Here is a 17,400-nt window from a genome sequence, read left to right as displayed (position 1 = left end):
CCTGAACAGAATTCAAGAGATCAGTTAGAAATAAGTAACCTGTATAGAGATCAGCTACAAACAAATCACCCTGTAGAGAGTTCAGCTACAAACAATTCACCCTGTTCAGACATCAGAAGTTTTCTTGTAGAGAGTTCAGTTACAAACAAATCACCTTGTTGAAAGATCAGCTAGAAAATGTCACCTTGTAGATAGTTCAGTTACAAAGAAACCACCATGTAGAGAATTCAGCTACAAACTAGTGACCCTGTAGATACATCAGCTAGAAGAAGTTACCTTGTAGAGAGTTCAGCTACAAAGAAACCATTCTGTAAAGAGCTCAGCTGCAAACAAATCACCTATACAGAATTCAGCTACAAACAAATCACCCTGTAGAGAGATCAGCTAGAAGAAGTTACCTTGTAGATAGTTCAGCTACAAACAAATCATCCTGTAGAGAGATCAGCTAGAAGAAGTTACCTTGTAGATAGTTCAGCTACAAACAATTCACCCTGTACAGAGCTCAGTTAAAAGAGGTTTCCTTGTAGAGAGTTCAGCTACAGACAAATCACCCTGTAGAGAGATCAATTAGAAGAAGTTACCTTGTAGATCGTTCAGCTGCAAACAATTCACCCTGTAAAGAGATCAGCTAGAAGAAGTTACCTTGTAGAGAGTTCAGCTACAAAGAAACCATCATGTAGAGAATTCAGCCGCAAACAAATCATGTATAGAAAGTTCAGCTACAAACAAATCTCCCTGTAGAGAGATCAGCTAGAAGAAGTTTCCTTGTAGAGAGTTCTGCTACAAACAAATCACCCTGTAGAAAGATCAGCTAGAAGAAATCACCTTGTAGAGAGTTCAGCTTCAAAGAAACAATCATGTGAGAGTTCAGATACAAACAAATTGTCCTGTAGAGAGATCAGCTAGAAGAAGTTACCTTGTAGAGAGTTCAGCTACAAAGAAACCATCATGTAGATAGTTCAGGTACAAACAAATCGCCCTGTAGAAAGATCAGCTATAAGAAGTTACCTTGTAGGGATTTCAGCTACAAACAAATCACCCTGTAGAGAGATCAGCTAGAAGAAATTACCTTGTAGATAGTTCAGCTACAAACAAATCACCCTGTAGAAAGATCAGTTAGAAGAAGTTACCTAGTAGAGAGTTCAGCTACAAAGAAACCACCATGTAGAGAGTTCAGCTGCAAAGAAATCACCCTGTAGAAAATTCTGCTAGAAACAAATTGCCCTGTAGAAAGATCAGTTAGAAGAAGTTACATTTTAGAGAGTTCAGCTACAAAGAAACCATTCTGTAAAGAGCTCAGCTGCAAACAAATCACCTATACAGAATTCAGCTACAAACACATCACCCTGTAGAGAGATCAGCTAGAAGAAGTTACCTTGTAGATCGTTCAGCTACAAACAATTCACCCTGTAGAGAGAACAATGTCACCTTGTAGAGTGTTCAGTTACAAAGAAACCACCATGGAGATTTCTGTAATCAATATATGTGACCGGATTTGCGAAAAGGGGTCTTCCACAAACATCCAATTCCATAAACGTTGGAGACCATAACTCAGTGTTCAAGTAACATATTAACCTGAAAATTTCACCATGTATTCAGCTATATATAGTGGTGCTCACCACTGCCCAAATTTCAAGGCAATAGCTCTTTCCGATATGAAGTTATCAATTGTCAAAGTTGGCAAATTGGATGTGTGTGGAAGACCCCTTTTCGCAAATCCGGTCACATATGTATTATACAGCATATATAATTTGTACATTTACTGATAAAATATTTAAAGTACATCTACTTCATCTTTTCTTCTTCCTGTAGTAAAGAAAAAAACATAGGTTAAAAAAGTCCCAAAGCTGGCCATAGGCCGGCTTTGGGGTATACAAATACAAAAAGAAATGAAATCTAATCCAAAACAACCAAGCTGTAAAAAAAGTGTGCGGCCCTCAGAAAGGCTATGGTGAAAAAAGATTTGAAATCCAAGGTGGCGGCCAAGAAATGGCTGTGATGGTAGGTTAATGGTAAAAATTTTAATAATGACAATTTAGGTAAATTTTGTGAAGCGGCACAAAAATTCACCTGAATTGTCGTTATTAAAATTTTTACCATTAACCTACCATCACAGCCATTTCTTGGCCGCCACCTTGGATTTCACATCTTTTTTCACCATAGCCTTTCTGAGGGCCGCACACTTTTTTTACAGCTTGGCTGTTTTGGATTAGATTTTATTATGATTACCGATATGCTAATATTTAGGGTTTCAAACTCAAAATGAGAAGGTGCTTTCTTTTGTTGTTTCTGGAGATTTTTACACAGACTGACCTTTAAGATAAAGCAAACAAGTGCTAGATTATTATTGGATTGCTTGCAGCATTTGATATCAGCACATTTTTAATGCACAAAATATCCTAAAAGTGGCCACATGACCAAAGTACCATATTAATAGCTACATTGGACAGCTTATTTGAAAACTCTTTGTATTTTAAGGTGATCTAGGTTACAATTAGCACATTTTGTACCTCAACGAAGACTTCTACATTTTTTAGTGCTATAGCACATCCTGTATAGCTGTGTAATTGGATTGTTTGCCACGTGACCAGTTTTTGGATATTTACAGTTAAAACTGCATTGATATTGAAAGCAACAGACAGTTTAACAATAAACTGGTGATTGTTTGTTATCTTAAAGGTCAGTCTGTGTGAAACAAACTAGAAACAATGAAAAGAGCTAAGGAATCATGCCATTTTGCAGTGGAAATCCTACATCATAAGATTTTTGGTCACGTGACCACTTTTTGGATATTTGCATGTGGTAAAATTATGTTGATATTGAATGCTACAAACTATTCAATAACAAATTAGCACTTTGTTTCATTTATCTTAAAGGTCAGTCTGTGTGAAAATATCCAGAAACAACAAAAAGAAGCACCTTCTTATTTTGAGTGGAAACCCTATAATATTTGTATAATTATTTTTGTGGTAGTCTGATTATGTTTATATCAGGTTTTTACAGGTTTTGCCTTTTTATCTGCACTCCCAATAATAATTACATAACCAAGTAATAAAAACATTAGTTTTTCGTCAAAATACGTCATAAATAATTAAATAATGTATGGCAAAACCACTACACACAAAAATACGCCCTCACCGGTAATGAAATAAGTGTTACCAGGCCTAGCTTGGTCAGTTTCTAGTCCCGGATTCTATAGCTACTGTCAAAGATATGGTTGAGCTTTTTATTTGCTAGGTGTTATCTCGGCTTGCTATGGTCTCCAAACGTGCACAGTTATCGACAAATGTCTGGCTGTATTGCTTATACAAGGTTGTTATCTTCAAAGCAGCATCGTAAAAAAATTGTTTTGAGCGCACTACCATCTACGACGAGAGAAGCCAGATCTTCCTCACCACATGGTGACACGGTTGGATGCTTACTTAGTCTATATTGCAAAGATGGAAGGAATCCAAGGATGTATGCTATCTGGCTGGTGATGTTGAAAATTTTATTGCCAATTTGGGACGTCGGTGATCTCTGCCACCAAAGCAGCTGCGGCTTCGTGCCATCCGGTTTGATATATTTAAAGTGCAAGTGGTTAGTGTTGCAATTAACCCATAATCAGTAAAGTAGTTTCAATTGCACAAGCAGTGGGCTGCAATAGTTTTCGTAAAATTACCGCAATATTTCGTCGTCACCAGCTAGATAGCATACAGTTTAGGATTCTTTTCAAACTTGCATTATAGACTGAGGAAGCATCCAGTTGTAATTGCATGACCATGCTGTGAAGAAGATTTGGCTTCTCTCGTGGTAGGAGCCAGAGCAACTGGAACACATTTTTCATGACTTTGCAGACACAAAAATTGAGCTATTGTAAGCCACCCAGCTAGACGTTTACCCATTACCACGCAAGTTTGCACAGCACAACAAGTTAAGATAACATATAGCTAATAAGAAAGTTCGATTCAGTCATTTGCAAGAAGCTGTACTTACAATTCCATGTTTTTACAGCAAATCACGAAATACGCGATTGATTGATTAATTGATTTATTATTTTATACTTACAACAATCGGCACAGTGCCGTTCCTCCTTGTTGGAGTGATACAAAAATACAAAAAAAGCTAACTAAGCATAGAAGAATATACAAGATAAACCGGGGGTCCGACACCAATGGGAATCGCTCTTTTCACAACTGTTCATGACATTACGTCACATAACCACAAGCGCCTGTAAATTGTGCATAAGCACCTGGTATAACGTGAGGTCTAGTGGCGGCAAAGTTTAAACGTGATGGAGTGGTGTATTGGGCTAAAGAAACATGGAAACTACTACAGTGGATTTGTGGAACGTTTAGAGCCAGTGTTACAATCACATAGGATTGCTACTACCACCACATGGGGAATACGCACTTCAATCACCCATGGCTGTACAAATGATGCTGGCAGCAAACAAGAGTTACTTGAGGATGGTGATGGAGAGAAGGAAAATGACCCATCAATGGTAGGGAATTATTTGTCATGATTTTATCTTGGTGATGGAGTTGGAAAATAAGGGCTGAAAAGCTAGTGGCTAGTCGTAAACAATGATTGGGCTAGTTGTAAAAATTAGACAAAGTAAAACTATATACAAACTAGCATTGGTACATGCCCTACGTGCAGGACCCACATTTTAATGTCGGGAACAGAGACCAAGCATTAAATACCAGCACTGCGCTATGTAGCATGTATAATGATATTACTTCTAAAGAACTTGTGCCATCATGTAAGTATACTGAAATTAACGATGCAAAACACTGAAGCTGTTTGTGGTTTTGACAGAAATGTGGCTCAATTATTCAGTGAGTCTTCCCTTCAATGTGCTGTAAAGCATTTGTACCCACAGGGACAACTAATGTGACATAGTGTCCTATAGTGCTGTGTAGCATGCATGTTGATAAAACCCAAGTGTTTAAACATCATCATTAATATATTTTTAATGTCCTGTAATAATAACTGTAATGTATGATCGTTATGTTACTTGGCACTTCATCAAGTAATGCAATTCCAGTCTCAGGTTAGGGCTGGTGGTAAAAAGAAGTATTTTAGCCACTAGGTTTCATAAATGAAATTTATGTTACACTCTATGGTGAATATATACGTAATCATGCTTGTATTTTACATTTTCAGATGAAGCCTTCAAAGCTCTATTGGACCCACAAATTTGGTGATACAGTTGCAGAGTTTAATAATACACCCTTTACAATAGTGAGGACTCAGTATTTAGATTGCCAGCATGGTAGGCATTACTTTAAAAAGTATGAACGCAAGTCTGATAGAGTTTGCTTGCAATCGACTCGCAAGTTTGGTTGTCCAGCACATGTAGTCATAAAAGAATTTAAAGTATTTCCACAGTTTTGTGTTGAACTTGATGGGTTGTCTGCTAGGGCAATGCGGAAAGTAAAGGAAGACAAATTACACTCTCTTAAGAGTGCACTTGCAGAAGGTACTGACATTGAAAGTGTTAGAAGGTTTTATGTCTCCCTACCAACAAATGAAGCACACCAGAAACATTTCATTGGACCTACTTGCAGAAGGTACTAACATTGAAAGTGTTAGAAGGTTTTATGTCTCCCTACCAACAAATGAAGCACACCAGAAACATTTCATTGGACCTATTGCAGGAGTGGTGCAGAAGGTCAGTCCAGTGGTAGCAGCAAAAATTGAAGAATTAGTGAAGGAAGGATATTCAGATGTTGCAGAAGTCCAACGCTATCTGGAGTAGTTTGTGAAAGCAGAATTTAGGGATCAGCTACCTGACAAAACCAACCGTGCATACTACCCTACACCAACTGACATACGAAACCACAAGTACAAGGCCAGGCTTGGTTTGCAATTCTCAAAGCTAGATCAGGTAAATCTACAAGAACTGGTTGCTCGATGGAGAAATGAAAAACAGAACGAAAAGTTTTTCTTCAGACCATGTAGTGACCAACAGTCACAAGATGATCCTAATGCCAGTGAATCATTATTGTGGGTTCATCAGGTAGCTTGGCAGCAAGAATTGCTGATTAGGTATGGAAACGATATTTCCCTGATTGATGCAACATACAAAACCATGAGATATGAGCTGCCACTGTTCTTTGTGTGTGTCAGAACCAACGTTGGATATTGTGTTGTTGCTGACTTCATTGTGCAGTCTGAATGTGCTGTATCTATTAAAGAAGCACTGTTAGTCCTTCGTTCGTGGAACCTTGAATGGAATCCTCCATTTTTTATGTCCGATTTTTCAGAAGCTGAGATCTCAGCATTAGAGCAAACATTCCCTGGTGTTACAGTGTACGGGTGTGACTTTCACCGTGAACAGGTGTGGACCCGTTGGATTCAAGATCACAAGAATGGTCTCAGTGTAGATGAAAGAGAGCAGTTATTGTCACTGCTACGTGATTGTGCATGGGCTCCTTCTGCTAGTGAATTAGCTTGTGACTTCCACTACAAACAGTCATTGGAGAAACTACAGAAGTCTACTGTGTGGAAACAGCATGAAAATGTCCGTAATTGGTTGGTGGGCTCATGGCTTAATTCCCCCAAGGTGAGCTTAACCTCTATAACAAGTCACATGTGGAATGGTAGGTACAGTGATGGGAGTGTGAAACTAAGTAGGATGGATGGTAATTGTTGGCACAAACAAATAACATTTTCAGGATGCTTTTTTGGTGAAATGTTCCTAAGTTTTATTGCACAAAGGGAATGTCGGCCTTAAACATCTACACTATTGTAGTCACCACTGCATGCATGTATACAGGTCATCATAATTTATATTAATGCAGATCTACCAACTAAGATTATGAGTTAGGGTATTGCATAGGTATAACAAGTGCTCACCATATTTTCTGGCTCAGTCTAAAGCTATGCAATATTCTTGAACTAAATAGCACAAAATATGCTACTGTAGACATAGTCATGTTTAATATAAATAATTTGCATTTCTGTGCAAGTGTATTCTGTAGTAGTAATATTGCTTGCAAATGGCATATGGCAGGTACAGTATGTTAAATTAATAATCTATAGTTGATGTAAGTGTGGTGTATTAATGAGGTATGTATTCTATTGAAGAGTGTAGGGTTGTTGAGGAACAGTAATTATGTATGGTATTTGTGCTAGGGCTGAGTGATAGTGAATTTTTCATAGTAAGATGCTCTTCGCGATAGACGATAGTATAACGAATAGTGAAAATCCACTTATTACCTTCACAGAGATATGCAAGGAGAGATGTACTTATGGATATGTTTTTGTCTAGGAGACTAAACAGGCTTTTTACCCTGGTTTGTGTTCCCAAATATTATTTTTACAATAGTTTTGCATGAATATTTCAATATTTTATTTTTTTTACATTTTAATTACTGTCTAATAGTAATTTTTCAAATGATAGGTGATACACGATAGCAATACCATCCTGATATTCTGATATGTTCATACTATCCCCCAGCCCTAACTGTGCGTATGTTGTGGAATCTTGTGCTTATTATATCTTCTTTAATTTGTAGCGTTGGGCTCGGGCATTTCGAGATCACAACTTCTATGCAGCTGTAGATACTAACAATGGAACTGAGGCCATGAACAAACTGTTCAAATATAAATTCATGCCAAGGAGGAAATCATTCACCTTATCCGCTTTAGTTACACAGCTGTCAGACCGCTTTTTACCTGACTTACACAGGAACTATGTCCTTCAGAATCTAAAAGGCTCACCAATGTATAGAGAATACAATGATGTCGTCCCAAATTACCTGCATGGCAAGCCACGGTCAGTTGTTCTACATTGCTTAGAAAGAAAAGCTAGGTCAAATCGATATGATGATGAGGACATTGTCTTAAGTGATGAAGATGGAATATTTAAAATTAAGAAATTGGATACCTTTAAACACACAGTAAATTTTTTGCAACCCTCTTGTACATGCAAAGATTGGATACGATGGCACCTGCCCTGCAAACATATGTTTGCAGTTATTAGCTTGAGAGCAGAATGGGGTTGGAATGCCCTACCAAAGAGTTACAGGGAAAGTCCTTACCTTCAAGCTGACAATGATGCCATTATGCATTACTATGGTGATAGTGGAGACAGTGGAGAGCAGCAGGTGCAAATGGTTGAGGAAACTGATGCCACTTTAATCTCCATCAGTGACAACCAGTGTAGTACACCTGCCAATATTCAGAAATCTCAAGTACGTGTTCACACACATATATATACACACTCAACATTACATGACATGTATACTATGATGTATGTTTATACTAGCCAACAATGAACATCTGTGTTTATGTACCTAAACATTGTCCTGAATAATTAACCTGATAGTATCTGTTAGTATTAGTGGCTGTACTTGGCTGTCTTATATATAATAGTTTTATTACAAACACTGTCTTCTAGTTTAATACTTGTAGTTTTGTATGCAGTATAGTAATTGAATGTTTGAAATGGAAAGGATAAAAATTAGCCTGATTTGTCGAAAGCTTCAATTTATTAGGACTGAGCAATTGTGAAATTTTGTTACTTTCACGATTGTAGAATGTAACATCACAATTGTAATAACTATCATGATGTTATAACTCACATGTATCAATAGCATGAAATTATTATTTTAGCTATACACGGCCATGTTCAGCACAATTAAAATCATGCACAGTTACAGTTTAATAGTAACGAATAAAGTATCCTTAGAAATTCAATGGTTTCTAGTAGGTGGACTTTTAACTATGTCGTAAGATTTATTCACACAATGAACTCTCAGAAGTGTAGGCTTGCTTTCTGGACCATGTTCTTTCACATACAAAGTGTGTGCCATGATTTTCAATTCATTAACACATATTTACTTGTGATATCACAATATCATGGTTATATTTATCAACATCATGATGTTCAGAGACATTTACAATTAATCCCACAATTGATATAATCTCCCAGCCCTACATTTTATATATCCACCACATACATATATTTACTTGCTGTAAAAAAAATAAAAAAACCTGCTGAAAATACATGGTAGTTATGTAACTGTTCACCCTCACTGGCTATGTTATAGTCATACCAATGGTAACATTGTGTAATCCAGAAACCTCTGCGAGTTGCCATGTATCAGCCAATTTGTATTGTAAGTACAGTGAAACTTTCCTGTCTGTAAAAGACATTGGCCTCCTCATTCAGGACATGGAAACAGCTGCTGAGGTCCCTATATAGACCTTTGTCAATGCAATTTTCCCTCTAGAAAAGAGCATGGCACAATAATAGTAAAATTTCATCAAAATCATTTGGTCCCAAAGTGTGTGTTAAATGCAGGTTCGACTATAATTCACTGCACAATCTGACAGTTAAACTACAGAGATGACAACAACCCAGAATGCCATTGAGTGCATGAGCCACATATTTGAAATGTGTTTGAGACTGTATGATCATAAGCAAGTCAGTTACATGTTTCTGACTCTCTGTATTCACAGGCTTTAGCCTCCTCACAAGTCTCTAGTGGGATAGCATTAATATATAAGTCCTTAAGCTCAAGTCGTTTGACTCAAGACTTTGGTGTATGTCACAAACATAGCTAAGGTCTACTTCATGACCTTATCAATAAGACCACTTCATTATAGTGACTATGTTAAGTAAGTCCCAAATATAGCTATGGTATACCGTATAGCCTAACAGCAAACAGCAAAAGGTTATCAGAGAAAATTTTTATCCTTAGACCTCCACAATAATTATATAGTGTAATACATAATTTATTGTTTGCAAATCTGCAAAAAAAAAATTGAATTGGTAATATTGCCCACAAAATATTTATTATTTTTGACTGGGCCTGCAAAAACAAGACATGTGGGCACAAACTACACCCTATCACATAACAGGTCATATCTCAGTGATTGAATAGAATATATTTGCATTCTGTAACTTTTATTATAAAGTCAATCAAATGTTTAATGCAGGCTAAAAATTGTATTACCATAGCACAGTGGCATAAAAGATAATGGACGAAAGTTTGAAACAGTAGGAAAATTTTATGTACCCACATGTTCTGTTTTCGCAGGCCTGCATGGTCACATTTCATGACCTTTTGAAAAGATCACCTTGTATTAAGTAGGTTCCAAACATATATAGCTGAGGTCTACTTCATGTCCTCATCAATAAGACCTCCTCACTATAGAAGTAGCCCAATTGCAAACACAGCTAAGGTGTGTTTCATGACCTAAGACTACTTCATTATAGTGACCATGTCTAGTATGTAGGTCTCGCTAATGACGAGTACTTTCTTTCTTGTGACAAAATCCAGCATAATGTGTTATTGCATGCAAAAATGATTGTAATGTTTCTGTAGATGACCTGTGAGTAAAGTGTACATTATGCGTGACTGTGTGCAAAGCATATCTCAATTTAGCCAATTGATTGTACTTTGTCCTTTAGGGGGGAATCAAAAGACTGCTCAAAACTGAATCAGTGAAAGCACGCCAGATGTTAAAACAACTGGAAATTTTGACATACAGCATGGATAACATTGATGTCCTGGTCAATTTTAACCAGTGTTTGAAAAAATTGTATGAGGAAACCCAAAGTAAAATGCCTAAAAAAGAAGGGCTGCTTTGCCGTAGAAGAGGGGATACTTCAGTAATTATCTCACGGAGGAAGATTAAACGAGCAAGAACAACACTTCAGTGCTCAACACTGCCCAGATGCAAGCGTGCTAAGCAATCAAAAGTGAAACAAAGAGTTGGTTTGAAAGCAGAAAAGAAGAAGGTATTACTGGCCATATGACATTCATTTGAGAATGTTAAGCTTTGTGCTTTTTTCCATGCAGGTAGCAAGATTAGCGAAACAGAAAGCAGCACAACCAGCAATAGTGCAAGAAGAAGAAATGGCTCAAGAGGGATTAAATAGACAGGAAGCAATACAAATGGGACAGGAGTTGCAAGAGCCAAGTATTGTTACAGCTGGAACTAAAATAGGTATGCACTGATGACCTCAGTGATGATATATCTTTACCTTTATATACATGTATAGGAGGAAAAGGAAAACATATTTGTGGTCAATGCACTGGATGCCTAGCAACTGACTGCGGGAAATGTGTCAACTGTGTGGATAAGAAAAAATTTGGAGGCCCAGGTAAGAGAAAGCAGCGTTGTAAGGAACGACAATGTCAAGGATTGTAATATTAGTGTCAAGGACTGCATCAAGGATTGTAATATTAGTGTCAAGTATTGTAATGTTACTGTCAAGGATTGTAATAATGTACTTGCTACTTAAAGTTCGTTCTACGTAACAGTACATGTATAACACTAATTATGCTAATGGGATGTAAGATAATGTAGTTTGTAATTGTGTTTTTCCTTTTCTTAGGTTCCACTGTACAGTGGAACCACAGTGGAACTTATCTAAGACGAGACTAAGATTTTTTTGGCCTTAATAAGCAGGTGGTTGCTTTAAATAGGTGATTTTGAGAATTAGCATACCATCCAATGAAATACTCGCTGAAATGAGCTGTGCTATTGTCAAGATTACGATGAGGGGTTTCCAACAACATGGGACTTCTTTACACTATCCGAGAAATCCATTAAAAGTTTTAAAAGCTGGATTATCTACACAATCGGATACTTTCATTTCTGTTGGTTCACAATGGGTACAAGTGGATTTACATAACTATTACTGTATTTGTTAATTAATGACTTGTCGTGGTGACTATGATCGATGACTATAAGTAGCTGCAATGACTATTTGGAGTAAATAACTGCTAGATGTTTCTGTCCAGATTGTGCTCCTGTCAAAATTGTGCTCCTGTCAGGCTCCAGTGGTCAAGCAGAAGTGAAAACATCTCTGATGAAAATTTTAGCATATTCACCAATATTTATCAAATAGACAGTATTCCAAATGACGTCATGAAATAAAATGGCTGCGGCTATTTGGGGTATTCTAACATTTTCGAGTGAGAGTTCCAATGGGGCTTAATAAGATTCAAATCACTATTCAATCCTGGAAGAAGATATTGACCTAAAACTAGCAGGTACAGTTATAAGGGTATAAAATCTATTCTATAATGCCGGGATAGAAATTTTCAGCTGGTTTTCCAAGTTTAGAAGAAAAACTTTTGTTTCTTTGCTGTAATAACCAAACCTGGTAATTTTGCCTCGATATCTAGTTTGTTAGCCTACATATCAATCTTCGAAATCTCAATCGCCATTGGTGACAATACTTGAAAATATAAGAATCCCCCAAATAGAAAGTTTGTGTGACGTTATTTGGAATACGGTCTATTGTTAATGCACGTGAAATATTTTTGAATATTGGGACCCTTGTACATGATTTTGGGTTGGCAACCCCTTGAGGATTCACTTAATTGTTTTGTCAAATCTGTTAAATTATGTGTTAAACGTGAACTACCATAAACAGGGAAAATTTCGCATTCTTCATGGTTTCAAAGCAAACAGCAAAAGTTTCCCTGCTAAATAAATATTTTTGCAGTGTAGTGTTACCAAGTAGCCAATTATCAGCACTTGTAAACTATAGAGGCTACAGGGTATATGGAGGCTACCAAGTTTCACAATGGGCTGTTGTATCCTCTAAAACATTTCTTACAATCGTTTTCATTCGGTGATTATTGTTGTTAAAGAGCTATACAAGCCATTCTGGTTAAGCATAGAATTGCATAAAAATAATATTATATTGGAAACCAGTATGCTTTTACATCTAACCTGAATATCTCCTGAATGGCTGGCCTCATCTTCGTAAAACTTCTGTGAAATGGAGTTATCCTAGGACTGCACCTTCCATAAAAAGTTCACAAGGAACTGACAAGCCTTCATGAAGTTACATATAAAATCACATATCGTGCTGATAATTGGTCAATCACAGAAATACAGTTGCCAATAATAGGTATCCCATGCTGATATTTGGCACATGATAGGCATTGCATTTTTCCTCATAACAAGATGTTCACTCACGTGAGATAATTAAAATTTGGTGCGCTAAGAGACAAAGGACTGCTCTGTTAAATGGTTCAAACCAGAAGTTCATATGCCATTGAATTAAGGAATTACAATTGCGCAATGAAATGGTGCCGATAATTGGCGACTTACTCTACTACAAAGCTATGTTTAAGCTTTACCATAAAACTTTCACCATGAATAGTCTCAGTAAACCTTAACTGCAAAACTTTCTTTATGGTACAAATTAAAGTGCTGTATGCAAGCACAGGAAATACCTGGATTTGTCATGTAATACATTAATTACTCAAAACGTAATAATCGCATTACTGTGGTAATGCAATACCCCTGAACCCTGCCTCTAAGTCCTATAGCACTGATTTCAAATTTACCAAATTGCTGAAGCATTCACAAATAATTAGTTTTCTGTTGGAGTATAAATTAAATACCTGCTATACAGTGGTACTATTAAACATTACTCTGCTATATGGTATTGAAATTTGTTGAATGGTTGACACCTTCTATTCCTGGCCATGTACATGTAACTACGATTTCCATCCCATGCACTCTGTCCCGTATTTACTATTGCCACTCTCTATCATTACAATACACATGGATGAAGGAATGCTATCCATATCAAATCAGGATTATGCACACACTATAATACATAACCCTGAAAAATGTGCATACACTGTTTAAAGGATTTGCCAAATTAACCATGACACCAACAGTTTTGGCCCCCACTATTTCCAGTTGCATCTAGGCGGACCATAAACATGCATAAAAATTGATATTGGACAAGGTATGGCATTATAATATAGCTATATCATTAACATATACGAATAGCACACTACTTACTTGTGTTACTATCTCTCATCATTACAATCAATGCCCCTATGGACATAGACCCGCGGAAAATTAAACAAGCACGTGCATTGAAGCAAATAAAGTGTGATGGTAATAAGACTAAATTTCTTCAGCATAACTCACCTTCCTGTTATCAAAGCCATCATAGAAGTGAGCTTTATTTGGAATATTAACAATACCGTGTAACTAATCAGTACACTAAAACGTTCTGCTGACGATCATATCAAACTCCCACCATCGGTTCTCTCATGTTTCGCTATATAAGACGTTGAAAAATTTCGTACTGTAAGAGGCCTATCAGGCTTCAGCGCAATGCCTTGTTGAAGGTCATTACGTAACCTTTTATAGGTCACGTGATGTTAGCCGCTAATTTACCTTCCTTTGTGGCATCAGGCGCTTGTAGTTAAGTGACGTAATGTCATGAACAGTTGTGAAAAGAGCGATTCCCGACACCAATTGGAATCCAACACAAATCAACAATGGAATCTATAAGGCCAATGAAACTTGATTAGCAGTTTCGCGTCATCGCCCGCATGCTTTTGATACACCCGCACGGAATTTCATTATTGGTATTTCAGATTGAAATACTCTAATAGAGCAGTCACTTTTACTCTAATGGAGCAATCAGCTATACTCTAATGGAAAAATCATTTGTTGTATGGATTAGTAACGTATTTTAGCTATGTAGATCTCACTTTTTTGGTAGAAATCTTCATGATTGGGATGTGTGTTGTGCTTTTGGAAAATAATGAATAATGAATAATAACCGCCCGCCCTCATCAAATTTTCAAAAATTTGAGCGAGAAACTGGTAATCAAGTTTCATTGGCCTAAACTGGGCAAGAATTTGGAATCTGGAATCTCGACAAATGTTCTATTAGTCCGATTATTTCCGTATATTTCTAGTAAATTATACTGTATATTATCTCGTGTGCTGTGTTGCAATCAGCTTAATCTCGTGAGCATGGTGCACATGTCTCGACGTTTTTGTACAGGCCTCGCCAATAATCCAATTAGCCTGGAAGCCAGCTGAATGCACAAAAATTTTAATATATGTGCTGCTAGCTATGTAAATTTCCAAATTTGGAATCTAGAATCTTTGGTCTGAATCCGGAATCTTAGCAGAAAAATGGTGAGATTCGGAATCCTACACGCGTATTTTGGGTGGTGTCGGATCCCTCGAGATAAACGCAAAGCAAGACAATAGCATACATTACACCACTCACACATACAAGTACACAAATAACTCTGAATTACGTAGTTGACAAAAAATAGCTTATCGCAGTCATGAAACTCCCTAAATAAATGAAGTTCTTTGATATCAGATGACAAGGAATTCCACAAATGAGTGGCTTTGTATCGAAAAAAGCGAAAATACGATGTGGCAATTTCTCAATCTAAAAGACTCGTGGCTTCTGATTTGTAGTGGTTCAAATATCAGTAGAACTAGCTAAGTATTCTGCAGTAATAAAGAAAGTGTTTGGAGAAAGTCGATTTTTTCATTGGGAACCATACCTTAGAGAAGCTGAGAAGACGCTTTGAGGTAGAGGAATTGTTTGTTTTATGAATGAACAGAGTACCACACAGCCGGATTTTACTCTTTTCACCACCTTCCATAACTCTTACGTAATATTCAGCTCAAAAGCATCCAGACTTCCTACTGTAGTTGTTGCTTTCTATCTCTTCGACTTTAGGGCACGCGTCTAGTAGTTGCCGCGAGTAGTCGACTTTAGGGGATGATCTAGTATTATTAGGGTTAGGGTTACAGTTCAGCTTTGGTTTCTTCTTCACTTTCAGGATTAGGTTCTTCTTACTATATACAACTTCCTTCGTGAGTCACATTTATAAGATAGAAAAGAAGCAAGAGAGCTAGCAGCGGTAACACATTCTGTAGCACTCTGGGCTATCACACTGGGATCCTGAGTTCGATCCCCAATCAAGATTGCACTTTTTCCATCTTTTTGGTTACCATTTTTTATCTAAGTTCTATAGGGATATGAAATAAGGTGAAAAGAATGATACCCGAACTCTGCCAGTTAAAGGCAATCTTGTGAAAAGACAAAGGCCAAAAGGAAGCTGGCGTGTTGGAGTAGAAGGCTTACAGCTAAAACTGAGAAATGTTGTAAAGCGGTGTCATTAGGCAGATCTTACCCTATAAAGACACTATTTAGTGTGGCAGGACAAAATGAGTGAGTAATAGTGTATGGCACAGCACAACAATTGATAAAGCTTGCATGAATCACTCAGGGAAGGATTTACAGAAGTAATATAAACCCTCTTTTAAAAGATGGATATACTCTAATAGAGCAGTCAGGTAATTACTCTAATAGAGCAGTCAAGTATTCTCTAATAGAACATGCTTCATTAGTGGAGTTTTTCAGACATTCTAACATTAAATGGAAAACTGCATAAGATGACCTACTGACCTTGTACTGCTCAGGGATGGATCCAGGAGCTGGCAAGGGGAGGGGCACAAACAGGTTAAGTTGCAAGTGGTTGGAGAGAGCAGATTCTCTTGTTAGTAGCTGTGTTTTTTAACCAGGAATGATGACTACTTAGCAAGTTGGTTTTTGTCATAATGGCATTTTCAGATGGTTGAAAAGGCTATAAAATCTTAAATACCATCAAAACAATACTTATTTTTAGAGGAACTTAGTGCATACAAAGGTGTTGGATGACATAATGTGAGCTGTTTTAACCTTGGTTTCAGGTGAGTTTGCAATAAATGGCAGTTTTCATGAGTTATATAATTGATTTTTGTCCAACAGTGTGTATAGTATTTCTATCAAAAGAAACGGCTGAGTAAGTATGGCTCTTCCATAGTGGGAGGGGGCATTTACCCAAAACTCCCCATTCTGGATCTCCCATTGCTGCTATAGCTTGGGTGTGTAGTGTTTAAAGGTATAGAATTCCAGCTTGTTAGCTGTTATATCGGTAAAATAGACAATAGATTTTATTAGCAATCAATGTTCAATCAATAGAAAACAACACAGCTTACAAACACACAAGTTACAGTGATCAACTCAAAAGCTAACCTAAAAGTCATGTGATTACAATGATTAATAAATTATAATGAATCATATATCAAGTTCCGGACACTACACTCCTCCTTGCTTAAATTGGAGCATTAGGCATCTCTGTGGGCTTCCTATTTCATCGTGGTTATCAGTTGGCAACCTTATTACTAGTTGTCAGTTCTGTGGATTGATCTTCAGTTGTTTTGCCATTAAACTCAGTCTTGTTTGTATGTAGCTGATGAGCATGACATCTCCATACCCCTTGCTTAACTTTGACTCGGTACATAGTTGTGCCAATCTTACCAAGTATTTCTCCTGGCACCCGCTTACGACCATGTCAGTAGTTTCCTGCCCATACTTTCTCCCCTTCTGTAAAGGTGACAGGCTTCTTTACATCCATGTGACTCTTGCCTTTCTGAACATCTATTGAGGTTGGTTGAAGTTAGTCAAGCATTGTTCTCAGGTGACGCTTGAGCAAAAGTTCACATGAAGCAATGCCAGTTGTACTGTGAGGAGTTATTCTGTATCTGGCCAGAAAGTTTCTTAAGGCTGTTTTCAGCTTCTCTCCACTCAACATACACTTTTTTAGAGATGATTTT

General features: G+C 37.2%; 2 protein-coding genes across 2 annotated transcripts; both read left to right on the top strand.

Moving 5' to 3' along the window:
• Nucleotides 1-4,239: 4,239 nt before the first annotated feature.
• On the top strand, nucleotides 4,240-5,776 carry LOC136247090 (calcium-responsive transcription factor-like; the record flags this gene model as incomplete). The annotated part of the gene is given in 3 exon segments (XM_066038709.1): nucleotides 4,240-4,483; nucleotides 5,149-5,542; nucleotides 5,634-5,776. Coding segments are annotated over 3 exon segments (714 nt in total). The 3' UTR covers nucleotides 5,744-5,776.
• Nucleotides 5,776-11,393, top strand: LOC136247089 (uncharacterized). The gene is made up of 5 exons (XM_066038708.1): nucleotides 5,776-6,550; nucleotides 7,506-8,183; nucleotides 10,409-10,738; nucleotides 10,800-10,947; nucleotides 11,003-11,393. Exons 1-5 carry the CDS (start codon nucleotides 6,077-6,079, stop codon nucleotides 11,149-11,151), a joined length of 1,779 nt encoding a protein of 592 aa, XP_065894780.1. The 5' UTR covers nucleotides 5,776-6,076; the 3' UTR covers nucleotides 11,152-11,393.
• Nucleotides 11,394-17,400: the final 6,007 nt, after the last annotated feature.

The sequence above is a fragment of the Dysidea avara genome, chromosome 2 (assembly GCF_963678975.1).
Source record: "Dysidea avara chromosome 2, odDysAvar1.4, whole genome shotgun sequence".
NCBI lineage: Eukaryota > Metazoa > Porifera > Demospongiae > Dictyoceratida > Dysideidae > Dysidea > Dysidea avara.
Note: the sequence above shows the minus strand (reverse complement) of the source record. Positions and strands in the feature narration are given on the sequence as shown.

What these genes read in the sequence shown, in the direction of transcription:
- LOC136247089 (XM_066038708.1), top strand. Translation starts at nt 6,077, where the DNA reads ATGAGATATGAGCTGCCACTGTTCTTTGTGTGTGTCAGAACCAACGTT. An exon ending in CATGGCTTAATTCCCCCAAG is followed by an intron (nt 6,551 to 7,505) that starts GTGAGCTTAACC and finishes TTTAATTTGTAG; the next exon opens with CGTTGGGCTCGGGCATTTCG. An exon ending in TACAGCTGGAACTAAAATAG is followed by an intron (nt 10,948 to 11,002) that starts GTATGCACTGAT and finishes ATACATGTATAG; the next exon opens with GAGGAAAAGGAAAACATATT.